This window comes from Amia ocellicauda, chromosome 3 (assembly GCF_036373705.1).
Source record: "Amia ocellicauda isolate fAmiCal2 chromosome 3, fAmiCal2.hap1, whole genome shotgun sequence".
In the NCBI taxonomy this organism is placed as follows: domain Eukaryota; kingdom Metazoa; phylum Chordata; class Actinopteri; order Amiiformes; family Amiidae; genus Amia; species Amia ocellicauda.
Window position 1 is genome coordinate 31,610,889 of NC_089852.1, and position 14,536 is coordinate 31,625,424.

A 14,536-nucleotide genomic window follows, 5' to 3' on the forward strand; every position below is an offset into this window, starting at 1 on the left:
CATACTGCTTGTCTCCAGTCACACACCTAGTGCTAGTCTTTGGTACTATATATATACACAGATGGGTGATAAATTAAATGAAAAACCTCAATAAATGAGTGGAGTAACAATAAAGAAATTGCGGCCCCATAGACACTGGTCTACATAGGATATTTGTGGGTAAGTGTGTCCGTGGCTCCCCCCGTCTCGGGGTGGTACAGCCGGAGAGCGGTAATTGGACGGGAGGGAGTCACCAGATAGGGGAATATATAAGGGCAGGGTTACGGGTTAGAGTTTGGGTTGAGCGGGAGTTTAATGGAAAGAAACATCTCTGTGTTTAGAGAATCTGAAGGAAAAAAGGGGAAAGGGAACTACCTCTGTGACAGAAAAATAAATCACAGTTTTTGTTTCAGAAAAACTCCGTCTCGAGTGCTTTAATTTATTAGCAACGCAAGGTCGCTACAATATATATATATATATATATATATATTGTAGCGACCTTGCGTTGCTAATAAAATAAAGCATATATATATATATATATATATATATATGCCTCACAGCTCCAGGGGTCCTGGGTTCGAGTCCCGACTTGGGGTGTCTGTCTGTGTGGAGTTTGCATGTTCTCCCCGTTCTCCTCCGGGCACTCCGGCTTCCTCCCACCGTCCAAAGACATATGGGTTAGGTTAATTGGCCATGATAAATTGCCCTGTAGGTGTGCCCTAGGAAACCTTCTCCAAAGGGGGCAATTTTACCCCAACTATGTGTGTATGTATGTGTGTGTGTGTGTTGCCCAACGATGGCCTGGCATGGTGTATTCCTGCCTTCCACCCTATGCCTGCCGGGATCGGCTCTGGCTTCCCCGCGACCCTCACCAGGATAAGCAATTTTGAAAATGGATGGATGGATGGATGGATATATATATATATATATATATATATATATATATATATATATATATATATATATTTAGCAAATGTCACACCATATAAACAACTGAAGAATCGCACCTAATATAGCTCTGTCCTGTGGAATTCAGTGTAGATCAAACCCAGGTTTCTGGATCCATGCATTATTCAGTCACCTGTTAGGTAGGGCACTGTAGTGTTGAAAAGCGTGTTTTCTGCATTAATATGGGAGCCATTTCAAAGCACTTTCACATTACATAACATATATACCTGGTTATTTATGTTTTAAAATTATATCAATCTGCTTAGATGTGTGCATACAGATGTATACACCAGTTTACAGAGTTTATTGCGTAAAGTTTATTTTATTATTCGTTTTTTCATGTTTGTTTATGCACTCAATTTTCAATGTAAATGCGGTGTTTCTGCCCTGAAAATGTTATGTGAGATGTTAATATGTAAAACTATTAAGTTTTATCCAACACTGTGGATTTAATTTTGCTGTTTTATAAAGGATCTGCACATTATGCAGAGGTGGCGGTTGTATGTAGTATCCCATTATATCTTAATGTCCCAGGATTGCGGGGTCAGGTGGCACCCCTACAGAGCAGCACATGTGCATCTCCTAGCTTGGGAATCCTCTACAAAATAGCTAGTCTCTCATTTCTTCACTGTAAGTTTATTAGGCCTTTAATAATGCAGAGATGCTGTTGTTACGTACCTGGATGCAACCACATAATATACACTTGTTTACCATGGTATCTATTCTGCCCTCACAAGTACAAGACTTGGCAGACAGCGAACAGCTTCTCAATAAAGAATCAGGAGGCAGTAGTACTGCTTGGACTTTATACTGAAAATTGTATCTTTTGTTTGTAAAACGATAGGTTGCGAATGCAACCGTGGTTATCTGAGAAAAGAAGCACTGCCCAAGGGGTAGGGGTTTTCAGCGCACATTTGCTGGAAGATATTGAAGACATTTATCTATTAAAGCTGCCATTGACCCTTGTGCCCTCCACTCAAACAGGACCCTTCCACTTCCTGTTTGTAAAAAAGGTGACGTCTGCCCAAAGACTTCCTCTTTTTGCCGGGAGCTAGAACTCCTGCGCAACCTTGCAACCTTTGGGCAGTGCTTCTTTTCTCAGATAACCATGGTTGCATTCGCAACCTATCGTTATCTTTTGAGTTAGAAGAACATAAGAAAGTTTACAAACGAGAGGAGGCCATTCGACCCATCGTGCTCGTTTGGTGTCCATTAATAACTGAGTGATCCAAGGATCCTATCCAGTCTATTTTTAAATGTTCCCAAATTTTCAGCATCTACCACATTGTTGGGGAGTTTGTTCCAGATTGTCACAACTCTCTGTGTGAAGAAGTGTCTCCTGTTTTTCGTTTTGAATGCCTTGAAGCCCAATTTCCATTTGTGTCCCCGGGTGAGTGTGTCCCTGCTGATCTGGAAAAGCTCCTCTGGTTTGATGTGGTCGATGCCCTTCATGATTTTGAAGACTTGGATCAAGTCCCCATGAGGTCAAACTAGAGCATTGTACAGTCTTAACATTACTTCCCTTGTTTGAAATTCTACACTTTTTACAATATACCCTAACATTCTGTTTGCCTTTTTTATTGCTTCCCCACATTGTTTGGATACAGAAAGTGAGGAGTCCACATAGACTCCTAGGTCTTTCTCATGCGTTACTTCATCTAGTTCTATTCCTCCTATAGTGTAATTATAGTGGACATTTCTGTTACCTGCATGTATTACCTTGCACTTGTCCACATTGAATTTCATCTGCCAGGTGTCAGCCCACAACTGAATATTATCTAAGTCCCTTTGAATAGCCTGTGCTGCCGAGACTGTATCTGCTGAGCCACCTATTTTAGTATCATCTGCAAATTTGAAAAGTTTGCTAACTATCCCAGAGTCCAGATCATTAATATAGATTAGAAAAAGCAATGGCCCTAGTACTGATCCCTGTGGAACTCCACTTACAACCTCACTCCAGTTAGAAGCGACTCCTCTAATCGACACCCTCTGTTTCCTATATATCAACCAGTTCATAATCCATCTACTTACATTACCCTGAATGCCTACAGCTTCCAATCTGAGGATCAGTCTTTGGTGTGGAACCTTATCAAAAGCTTTTTGAAAATCTAAGTATATCATATCATATGCTTTCACGTGATCTACAGCTGCAGTTGCATTTTCAAAAAATTCTAATAAATGAGTAAGACACGATCTGCCTCGTCTAAACCCATATTGATTATCTCCAAAAATATGGTTTTCATTAAGATGCTCCTCTATTTTCTGTCTAATAATTTTTTCCAACATTTTACAAGTGATGCAGGTGAGAGTGATTGGTCTGTAATTTCCTGGCTCAGTTTTGTCCCCTTTCTTGTGGATTGGTATGACATTTGCGGTCTTTCAGTCAGTTGGCACATCCCCTGTTCTAAGTGTCATTTGGAATATTTGAGTTAGTGGCCTATACATAATTTCCCTCATTTCTTTAAGTACTGTTGGAAATATACCATCTGGCCCAGGTGATGTGTTTGTTTTTAATTCTGCTAGTCCCTTTAGTACCTTCTCCTCATTTTTCCTGATCTCTCTTAGGGTGTGACTGGACTGGTTGTTGACCTGTGGCATGTTATCTGTCTTTTCTTTTGTAAAAACCTCTGTGAAATACTCATTTAGAACATTTGCTACATCTTGTTTGTTTCCAAGATACTTCAATTTTTTTTTATCCGTTTCACTTCCTCCCTTATTGTCCTCTTGCTGTTGTAGTATTGAAAAAAGCTCTTTGCATTAGAGCTATGTTTCTTTTTATTTCCCTCTTTGCTTTCCTGATCCCTTTCTTAAGATCTCTTTGCAGCTCGACATATTCTATGTATTTTGTTTTGTCTCTGTCCCTTTTGTATGCGCTATACAACATTTTCTTCCTCTTGATATTTTTTTGCATACCTCTATTAAACCATTTTGGCCACTGTTTTTTGATCCTCAACTTGCTAAGTTTTGGTACAAATTGCTCCTGAGCCTCAATTAGTATATTCTTAAAATATAACCATCCATTTTCATCTGAATCTGTATCCAGTGTGCTCCAGTCTACCTCTTCTAAGTACTGCCTCATACCTTTAAGTAGCTTTTGTCTACCTACCCCCAGTTCACACCTAACTGGCCACACCTGGCTCCTCCTGCATCAGAATTCCTGCTAGTTCTAGACAAAATCTCCCTTCTACAACCTGTTTACTTTCACCAACTCAGCAGCTGAACTGAACTGACTTCAATTTAGGCAAACTACAGACAATGCTAAATTCAATTAAGGCTAACTGGCCACACCTGGCTCCTCCTGCAACATAATTCCTGCTAGTTATAGACAAAATCTCCCTTCTACAACCTGTTTACTTTCTCCAACTCAGCAGTTGAACTGAATTGACTTCAATTTAGGCAAACTACAGACAATGTTTGTGATACGAGTTCTAGGACAAACCCAGTGTGGCTTAATGGGCATCAAATCAGGATTCTGAGGTGGCAATGTGACCAGTAATGTCTAAGAGACATGAATGTTTCAGTGCATTTGTAACAAATGTTTTCACCTATAAAGGTATATATTTATGTAAAATTCACTTAATTCTGACAGCAAATTAAGTAAAATTAGTTAAAGTAAAAAAATGTATTATTCCAAGATATTAAAATAATTTATATTTTTCAAATTCATATTATGTTCATATTTGGTATCCATCACTTCAGAATATGTACTCTTCTGCTGAACACCCTCATAACTCTCCTGCGAATTTGACTCAGTTTTAAGCCGTATATGAGGGGATTTAAAAGAGGAGGGATGACTAGAAATTCCACTGCCAGGAAATTGTGAAGAGCCTGTGGCATGTTGCTTGAACCATATCGCGTGTACATCAAATCAAAAAACATGGTTATAGTAAAACTGATTAAGATTATCAAATGGGGCAAGCAAGTCTGCATAAATTTACCTCTCTTTTCGCTAGACTTTACACAAGCCCTAACAATGTGGATGTAAGAATATACAATAAGGAGGGTTTGTGAAAAGTGTGTAAATATACCAGCATATCCGTATATGTTGTTAACTGTTGTGTCTATACAAGACAGCTTTACAATTGACCAGTTTTCACAATACAGTTTCCTAATGTGAGATCCACATAGAGGCAGTCTCATTGTTAAAGAAATTGCAATTGCCAATTCACAGAGAGGAAAAATCCAAGAAATCAACAGGAACTTGCCAACAGTGAAAGGTGTCATTATAGAATGGTACTGTAAGGGTTTGCATATTGCCACATACCTGTCATAAGCCATCACTGTCAAAATGGTAAATTCACATGTAACAGATGAGTAGATTACAAATACTTGAATCAAGCATCCAGCGTATGAGATCACATGAGAGTCAGAGAGGAAGTCGAACAGCAGTTTGGGATAGAACCCAGCAGTTCCATACAGTCCATTGACACACAGGTTACAGAGGAGGATGTACATGGGCTCATGGAGGGTTTTCTCAATGATGATTGTAATGATCAGTGTCAAATTGAAGAAGTATATCAACAAGTAAGCGAGAAGAGTGATGGCAAAAAAAGTGCATTTATTTGATCTTGTTTCGTTCAATCCATAGAGTGTGAAGACTGCAACAATGGAAGAATTCTCCATTGATGCAGGTCAATGCTTCAAGCTAGTTTGACAGCTGAGTGACAACTAGAAGAGAGAAAGTTTTTTATAGTGGTGTGAGATGTAAGGTTCTCTGTGAGCTTTCCAGAATAAAATGAATCTTTGAATGACCAGGATACTGCAACACAAATGGACTAGGCCTGTCTGAGAAATTAGGATAGTATTAGCTTTCTCCTATTGGGTAACACAGCTTCACCTCCACTTAATCCCTGCAAGATGGGTCGATCGTTGTGGGGTCTTTCCCGCACTCTCTCACACACTTTAGTATCTTCAAAATTAATTAATAAGAATTGATAAGTATCGGAAGCAAGATGTAAGTACAGGAATACTGGTAAGTTACTACTCTGTACATGGAAAAGGCAAAAATAAACAAAACATTATTATTAAGGTTTACAGAGTTTCTCCCTCAAATGAGCAAAGATGTTACAAGTATTATAGGCCTTCTCTTGTCTATTTTCTAATCTGATGAAAATGCCTGCATACAATACCTAAAGAAAAAGACAGCGTGCTGCAGCAGTAAGAGCCCAAGACTGTTTTTTTTTAACCTGGTGCTGCAAATTTTATATAGCTCCTTCTGGGGGGAAGCTACTGAGATTTACAATCTGAAAACATTCCTGGGAGACACTGGCACTGTGGAACTAATGAGGCCTAATGAGTTGAGTTGTGAAATGTTAAACATAAGAAGTCACCAGACTGTGTGTATTTGCTGTTATTTCCAGTTCTGGGAAATGGTTTGATGAAGCAAGATTTAAACCAAACAACAGCATGTGCTTAATAACAAATATTCAGCCTGTAAAACTTGCACCACTAGCTTTTAAGTGCCAGGAAATGTTGATACCTGCAGATGTTTTAAATACTGATCCTTCTCTGCATTGGATGACAATTATACACGGCATAGGAATGTTAAAACATGCTCCTCTGTGATTGATAGGCTATATATATGGATTATATGGTGTATACAGTGTGTGCATAATTATTAGGCAAGTCAGTATTCTGATTATTTATTATTTCCAAGCACAGTTTTCTAAGTCCAAACCATGTCAACCTAAATAATGAGTGGGCAGAATCATTTTCAGGTGATATAATTGCTTAATGAAAGAGGGTGGGGCTTAAAGTGATAAATACCTCATATTAGGGTGTGCATAATTAAGCATTTTCACCACTACAACTACATGTGTTTAAACAATGAAAATATTTTAAGATGTACAGATGTACCACAAACATACAGCTGGTGTGTTAATGTAACAGAGGGTGCTGAGGCTCTGTGTGTTTTCTAAATATTGTTGTTGCACTTAAATTGTTTTTCTATTTTTGGTTGTTGATTAATCCCTTTCACTAATTATTTCTTTCACTTTTTGTTTTCACTGATTGATTGTTTCACCTGTTTTCCCTTACACAAACGCACGGGACAATGACATCAAATGCAGCGCACCTGCTTCACTGAGCATCGCCCCACCCTTCACTCCCAGCCACTACACCTGTCGGTACTCAGCATTGGATTACTACGGACAAAGGACGATCAAATTAATAACGCATGTGGAGTTGTATGTGATTTCGAGATCAATCCTGCAATCCTGGAGTTGACATCTGCTTTTATTGCTGCTGTTATTATTTCCACACGTCTTCTAATAGGAAGGTATGTTTACATAGAGTAATATTTATTTAACAATGTTGTTGTGTTAGATGCATATTAATAAATTACAAAGTATTAATTCATGGGGAAACTATTTGTGATCGAGACATGCGTTTTTAGCTGCTTAGTTGAGATTCTGCTGAAAATAACCATATGTGGTTTGTTTACATTGCGTCTTTGCTGGCATTTGCGCAACTGCAGAACATAGGCATAGTATTGACCAATGGAAAGGACGTTACTATGTTTATGTAATCAGCCTAGAGATCTTGTATTTCTTACCCAATCACAGACCGTAACTCTACGATTATCTAGTCAATCCAAAGACTCTCTGAAAACCCTGCAACTGAGGTATCGGATTAGAAGCTGCCCCAGAACGCACTGGTCAGAACGCAGTTGAGACACTATTTTACAGCGCATACAGTGTTGCATGATATGTTATCACTTGGGTGATGTTATGTTACAGTAAAAGTAAAAATACTTTTATTTCACTCATCATGTTTAAGTTTCAGCAATGGCCTGGCGTTCCATCCTGGGTGTATTCCTGCCTTGCGCACTATGCCTGCCGGGATCGGCTTTGGCTTCCCCACGACCCTCACTAGGATAAGCAGTTTTGAAAATGGATGGATGGATGTTTTAAGTTTAATTTCTATACATTTTCTGCAGGATTAAGTGGATTGTGCAGGCTTGAATGGATTGTGCGAGCTTGAGTGGATTCCACGCTTTTGCGTTAAAAATCCACACCCACAGATTCCATCTGGCCCTGGTGATTACCCAGACACAAACACACCACCTTCTACTTCTTCACCAAAACCTGTTCCAAACGTTAGAGTAGATAATGACACGGCAAAATAATTAGGTGCAATGATTGAGGAGTTGGGAAAGCACATCGTGACACAGTTACTGCCAGACTCCTATCCTGTAATGATCAGGAGAAGCCCTGTCAGCCCTCAGTGGGCCATGCTGGTTTTGATGTTTCTAAGCCTAATAGTGCAAATCTAGATCTGTCTCAGGTGAATGTCATTCTGGAAACTAATGTTAAAGATCCAACAGTGTTTAGGTGAGATGGTTCAGAGACAGGTGGCATTCAGAAATGGGTTGAGGTGATGGAGCTATACAGTGCATCCAGAAAGTATTCACAGCACTACACTTTTTTTCCACATTTTGTTGTTACAGCCTTCCAAAAAATTTAATTCCAAAATGGATTAAATTAATTATTTTCCTCAAAATTCTGCAAACAATACCCCATGACAATGTGAAAGAAGTTTGTCTGAAATCTTTGCAAATTTATTAAAAATAAAAACAAAAAAAAGCACATGTACATAAGTATTCACAGCCTTTGCTCAATACTTTGTTGAAGCACCTTTGGCACCAATTACAGCCTCATGTCTTTTTGAGTATGATCCTACAATCTTGGCGCACATATTTTTGGGCAGTTTCTCCCATTCTTCTTTGCAGGACCTCTCAAGCTCCATCAGGTTGGATGGGGAGCGTCAGTGTACAGCCATTTTCAGATCTCTCCAGAGATGTTCAAATCGTTCAAAGTCTGGGCTCTGGCTGGGCCACTCAAGGACATTCACAGAGTTGTCCTGTAGCCACTCCATTGTTATCCTGGCTGTGTGCTTAGGCTCGGTGTCCTGTTGTAAGATGAACCTTCGCCCCAGTCTGAGGTCCAGAGCGCTCTGGAGCAGGTTTTCATCAAGGATGTCTCTGTACATTGCTGCATTAATCTTTCCCTCGATCTGGAAAAGTCTCCCAGTTCCTGCCGCTGAAAAACATCCCCACAGCATGATGCTGCCACCACCATGCTTCACTGTAGGGATGGTATTGGCCAGGTGATGAGCGGTGCCTGGTTTCTTCCAGACAGGAGTTCAATCCTTGTTTACTCAGACTAGAGAATTTTTTTTTTTCTTCATGGTCCAAGAGTCCTTCAGGTGCCTTTTGGCAAACTCCAGGCCGGCTGTCATGTGCCTTTTACTGAGGAGAGGCTTCAGTCTGGCCACTGTACCATACAGGCCTGATTGGTGGAGTGCTGCAGAGATGGTTGTTCTTCTGGAAGGTTCTCCTCTCTCCAGAGACATGCTGGAGCTCTGTAAGAGTGACCATCGGGTTCTTGGTCACCTCCCTGACTAAGGCCCTTCTTCCCCGATTGCTCAGTTTGGCCGGGCGGCCAGCTCTAGGAAGAGTCCTGATGCTTCCAAACTTCTTCCATTTACGGATGATGGAGGCCACTGTGCTCATTGGGACCTTCAATGCTGCAGAATTTTTTTCTGTACCCTTCCCCAGATTTGTGCCTCGATACAATCCTGTCTTGGAGGTCTACAGACAATTCCTTAGACTTCATGGCTTGGTTTGTGCTCTGACATGCACTGTTGGACCTTATATAGACAGGTGTGTGCTTTTCCAAATCATGTCCAATCAACTGAATTTACCACAGGTGGACTTCAATCAAGGATGATCAGTGGAAACAGAATGCACCTGAGCTCAATTTTCAGTGTCATGGCAAAGGCTGTGAATACTTATGTGCTTTTTTTTTTTTTAATTTGTAAAGATTTCAAACAAACTTCTTTCACGTTGTCATTATGGGGTATTGTTTGTAGAATTTTGAGGAAAATAATGGATTTAATCCATTTTGGAATAAGGCTGTAACATAACAAAATTTGTAAAAAGTGAAGCGCTGTGAATACTTTCCGGATGCACTATACTTGAGAAAGAGAAATGTAAAAATCACTGGCCACTCTGATGAGAATGAGTAGGCTTAGGGGAAAGGCCAAAGATGTTGTAAAGATAGCCTTGCACAGTAACCCATCACTAGATCACAGATCACAGATGAGTGTCTTCAGCAGAGACGGAGCAGGAGAATGGACAACCTAAGCAGAGAGGTAGCCATGACGTTTATCCGTAATTGCCCTAACCACTGCTTAGCTTACGTTTTCAAAAGCAAACCACTTGAACAGTGGAAGGCAAAAGATGTTAAGGAGTGTAGTTGTATTCTAGTGGGAGAACAAATCAAAGATTACTGCGCCAGTTATGTTTCGCCCTCATGTCAAACAGAATAGTAGCACCATTAGTGACAATGTTCAGTGTGTCAGTGAACCTGAGATTCAGTTAAACTCTTAGAAACAGAGAGCAGTGGAATCATGTAAAACCCTTGAACCCGCTCCAGCAAGCCACCCATCTTGACGGTATGGCTGACATGCTGTCTAAGGTCCTTGATGTTCTGTCGAAGAAGGAGGAGCAACAGCCTCGACAGGGCCACAGTTTGGGCAGGAGTGGTGTCTCTGGTAATGTTCAAGGCTGCCGTATTTGCAATGATAAATTGCACACAACTTTTGCGCATTCCAAATCAGATCGCTTGTGTTTTGGTTGCCTCTCACCTGGTCATATTAGACGGTACTGCCCAGCAGCACTGTGACAGCTCCAGCCATCATTGACACTCAGCACAAGTTAGCTTATGTCAGAAAACTAGGCTGCCTGCATTTGGAGAGGGCAAGTGTAGGCACTAGAATTAATTCCCTCAGTGAGACTCCTTGATCTTGAATCAGTGTATTCTGCTTTAAATTACATTTCTCCAAACTCCCCAAAAGTGGTTATACAGAACACACAACAAATTAGTGCTTCAGACAGTCTATTGTATACCCCTGTTTAGGTTGTGTCACTGTGAATGCAAAGATGGATACAGGTTCTATGGCCTACACATTGAATGAGACAGTAGCAGAAAGACTCATTGAAGCAGGTGATCTAAGTGACTCAGTGAAAGAAAACCTTGACACTTTGCTTGTTGTCTGTGGGGGTAAGAGAGTGTTCCCTAGGAGTATCTGTGACCTAAAATTTTATGTTTATGGATATGAAGTTTTGATGCCCACCCTTGTTGTTCCTGGTCAGTTAGATTAATTGATTCTGGGAATGAATGTGATCAAACATGTCATTCACAGGCTCAAGAAATCTGACAAATACTGTGAAGTGATATTGAGGACCTGTGGTGCTGGTTCTGAGAGTGATTACTTTTTGGCCATGCTGGCTGGTATGAACCGCTGGAAAGGGAACGACATCTTTGACTTGGTGGGGACTGTCAGGCTTAACCAGGCTGTAAATTTGTCACCTGGTTACAAACGTGTGGAGCAAGTTATCAGTTAAGTCTTGTGGGCCCCCAGGCAGCACTGTTGTTGTTGAACCCATATGTGTTCGTTCTGCCCCCCGTAACATTTTGGTTGGGCGGGTCATTACTGCTTTATGGGGTGATGGGTGCCAATTAAGATTATTAATCCCAGTGACAGGCCCATAACACTGAGAAGGAAATCTAAAGTAGCAGAAGTCCACCCTTGTTTGGTAGTGGAGGATATTGTCATTGACAAGGCTGAATTTGCTGTTTCTTCATGTCATTAACATGTGAGTTGTGACCAGGCAAACCCACACTCATTGCAGGATGAGTTAAAGCAACATGGATTGGAGAATGTCAATCTACAGTCATGTGAAGTTTTGGACAAGTAATAAGCTGAGATGTGCAAGCTTGTCATAAGTTATGGTGATATTTTTTCCAAACACGCTCTTGATTGTGTCGAAGTGAAATATTTTGTTCATAGAATTCATCTTGTGGACGAGAGGCCTTTCCGCTTGTCATATAGATGGGTGCCACCTGCTCAATATCAAAAGTTGTGCATTGTGTTAAATGAGATAGAAGAGAGAGGTATCATTCAAAAACCAGTGAGTATACCTCACCTCTTGTTCTGTGCTACAAGAAGAAAGGTGACCTCCGCATCTGCACAGATTTCTGATGGTTAAATGCCAGGACTATTAAGGATGCCCATCCTCTGCCACAAAAGGCTGATTGTCTCACTGCGTTTGGCAGACGCTCACTTTTTAGTACTATGGATCTCACCTCAGGATTTTATAACATTCTGTTGCACGAGGAGGATAATAAGGTCTCCATGAATACAATAGGCTTCATCAAGGCCTGTGCAACTCACCTACTAGCTTTTATGAGGATGATGACAAATATATTTGAAGATCAGTTTTTTTTTGTCCCTACTCTGTTATCTGGATGATCTCATGGTTTTTGCCTCTTCTGAACAGGAAGCACTAGATAGGCTAGAGATGGTTTTTCAGAGGTTGAAGACTCATAACCTAAAGCTTTCTCCAAAAAAGTGTCCCTTCCAGTGACGATCAGTGCAGTTCCTCAGACACATGATTGATGAAAGAGAAGACCCAGCAAAGGTTGAATTGTGAGTGTTACTACAACTTGATGTGTCCAGATGGAATCACGACGTCACGCAAGAAGATCCAGTCAGTCTTAGGGTTGGTCATGTGGTACCAAAGGTTCATTGAGAATTGCTGAACCATAGCAAGACCTTTGTTTGAGCTTACATCTGGAAGCAAGAGATGTAAAGCTAACAGACTTAAAATGGACCCCTTCCCCAGGAAGCTCACTGCTACCGATTGGACAACAGCATGTGAGAAAGCTTTGAAAGGCCTCAAAGATGCTTTGCTTGCTCATGTTGTGTTAGTGCATCCTGATTTTAGTTGTCTTCATCTTATCCACTGATGCTTCTTCTGATGTTCTTGGAGCTGTTTTATCTCAGGTTGCCCCAGGTGAGTAGAGAGCCCGTCCAATCGCTTCACCAGTAAATCACTAAATAGAGCTCAGAGCAGATATCCTGCACACCGTCTTGAGTTTCTGGCTCTAAAGTGGGCCGTCTGCGATAAATTCAGCCATTGGTTGAAAGGACATTTCACTGCTTGAATAACCCACTCACGCACATCTTAACTAAGCTTAAGTTGTATTCTTGTGAGCAGCGATGGGTGGCTAAACTGGCTGCTTATGAGTTCAATATCAAGTATGTTCCCGGTCCAAAAAACACTGTAGCCGATGCATTGAGTAGATGCATTGTAGGGGACAGGATCTGTCATTGTCTCATTCGTGAACCTAATGAAGTGTTGTTGGCTGAATCAGAGAAACTGTGCAGTTGCATAGTCCAAGACCTGTTCCAGTTGTCAAACACAAGCCAGAATGTTCAAGCTACCCACACACAAAAGACAACAAGACATAAGAGTAAGGTGTCAGATCAGAGTGCAGCTGAGTCCATCTCAAGTGCTGAAGTCTCTGCCATTTTGAACAACCATGTAGACTGGTCTGTGGGACCATGGACTAGGGCCATTTCTATATTGTGTCACACACAGGAACTCTCAAATACTGGACAAGATACATTGTCCTCATATTCTCACCATTACTTGAGAGTGAAGCAGTTGGAAGATGAGGATTTGCAGTGTGTGATCGTCTATGTCGAGCAGAAGTGTGGGCCATCTAGAAGAGAGAGAGGGAGAAGGAGTCTAGAGGAGCTCTGAAACTTCTTAAACAGTGGGAGAAATTGATGCTGGAAGAATCTTATACAAAGTCTCAAAAGATCCATTGACGAAACTGAAAAAGTTTCAGTACATTGTACCATTGTCTTTGAGAGATGAGGTCATGAAGGGTTGCCATGATGAGGCAGGACATAAAGGCCAGTACAAAATGCTGTACCTCACTACTCCAAGTAGTAGACGTGTTAGTAATTACAGACCATTTCTCGAAGCTAGCACATGCCTTCCATTGTCCTGACCAGACGGCCAGGGACAGGGAAAAGCTTTGGGACAGCTAATTTAGATTTTATGGTTTTCCTGATCGTATCCATTCTGACCAAGGGGCCAACTTCAAAAGTTAACAAAAACATGCAAAGTGATAGAACAGAAGACCAGTCTACATCAAATCAATATTTGTACCTTGAAAAATGTATGCTGTGTAGCATTATGATGGGTGTATTTTGATAAGAGCATTTTAGCTCTGAGCTGAAGCACTGATCTAAAGAAGACCTCTCCCCCCAAAGTTATCAGATTTCCTTAAAGTGTGGGACTGGTTTACATCAAAGTGAGTCTTGGGAGGATGGCACCAAGAATAGGCCAAATAATTTGGAATCCTGCTGTGAGATGTCTGGGGAAGGGGGCCTGTAGGTAATAAAAACTCTTTGAAATGGACGAGAGCCGAAATCCCGACACAGAGCTACGAACCCGGGCCAACTGGCATTTCCAAAAGATGGCATGGATTGACATCAGTCATAAATAAAGCCCCCCTCCAATAGGACACTGGGGTCTGAAACCGAAATCCAATCTCAAAAACTCAAGAACCAATCAGCTATTGATTTGACAGGCGTATAAAGGACAGTCTCTCTCTCTCTCTCACCTGAACCAGAAACTCGCTGCCACAGCTCAACCTGTATCTCTGTTGCCCGAACCAGAACCAGAAATCAACCAAGTCTTTGCCGGCAACAGAAGAGTTAAATTGGGAGAAGGAGATTGAGCTGTACG

At 41.0% G+C, this 14,536-nt stretch overlaps 1 protein-coding gene across 1 annotated transcript; it reads right to left on the bottom strand.

The window, feature by feature from the left end:
- Nucleotides 1–4,617: 4,617 nt before the first annotated feature.
- On the bottom strand, nt 4,618–5,550 carry LOC136746535 (olfactory receptor 52E8-like). Its single transcript, XM_066699106.1, has one exon. The coding sequence runs from the start codon at nt 5,548–5,550 to the stop codon at nt 4,618–4,620; it is 933 nt and encodes a 310-aa protein (XP_066555203.1).
- Between the last annotated feature and the right edge of the window lie 8,986 nt (nt 5,551–14,536).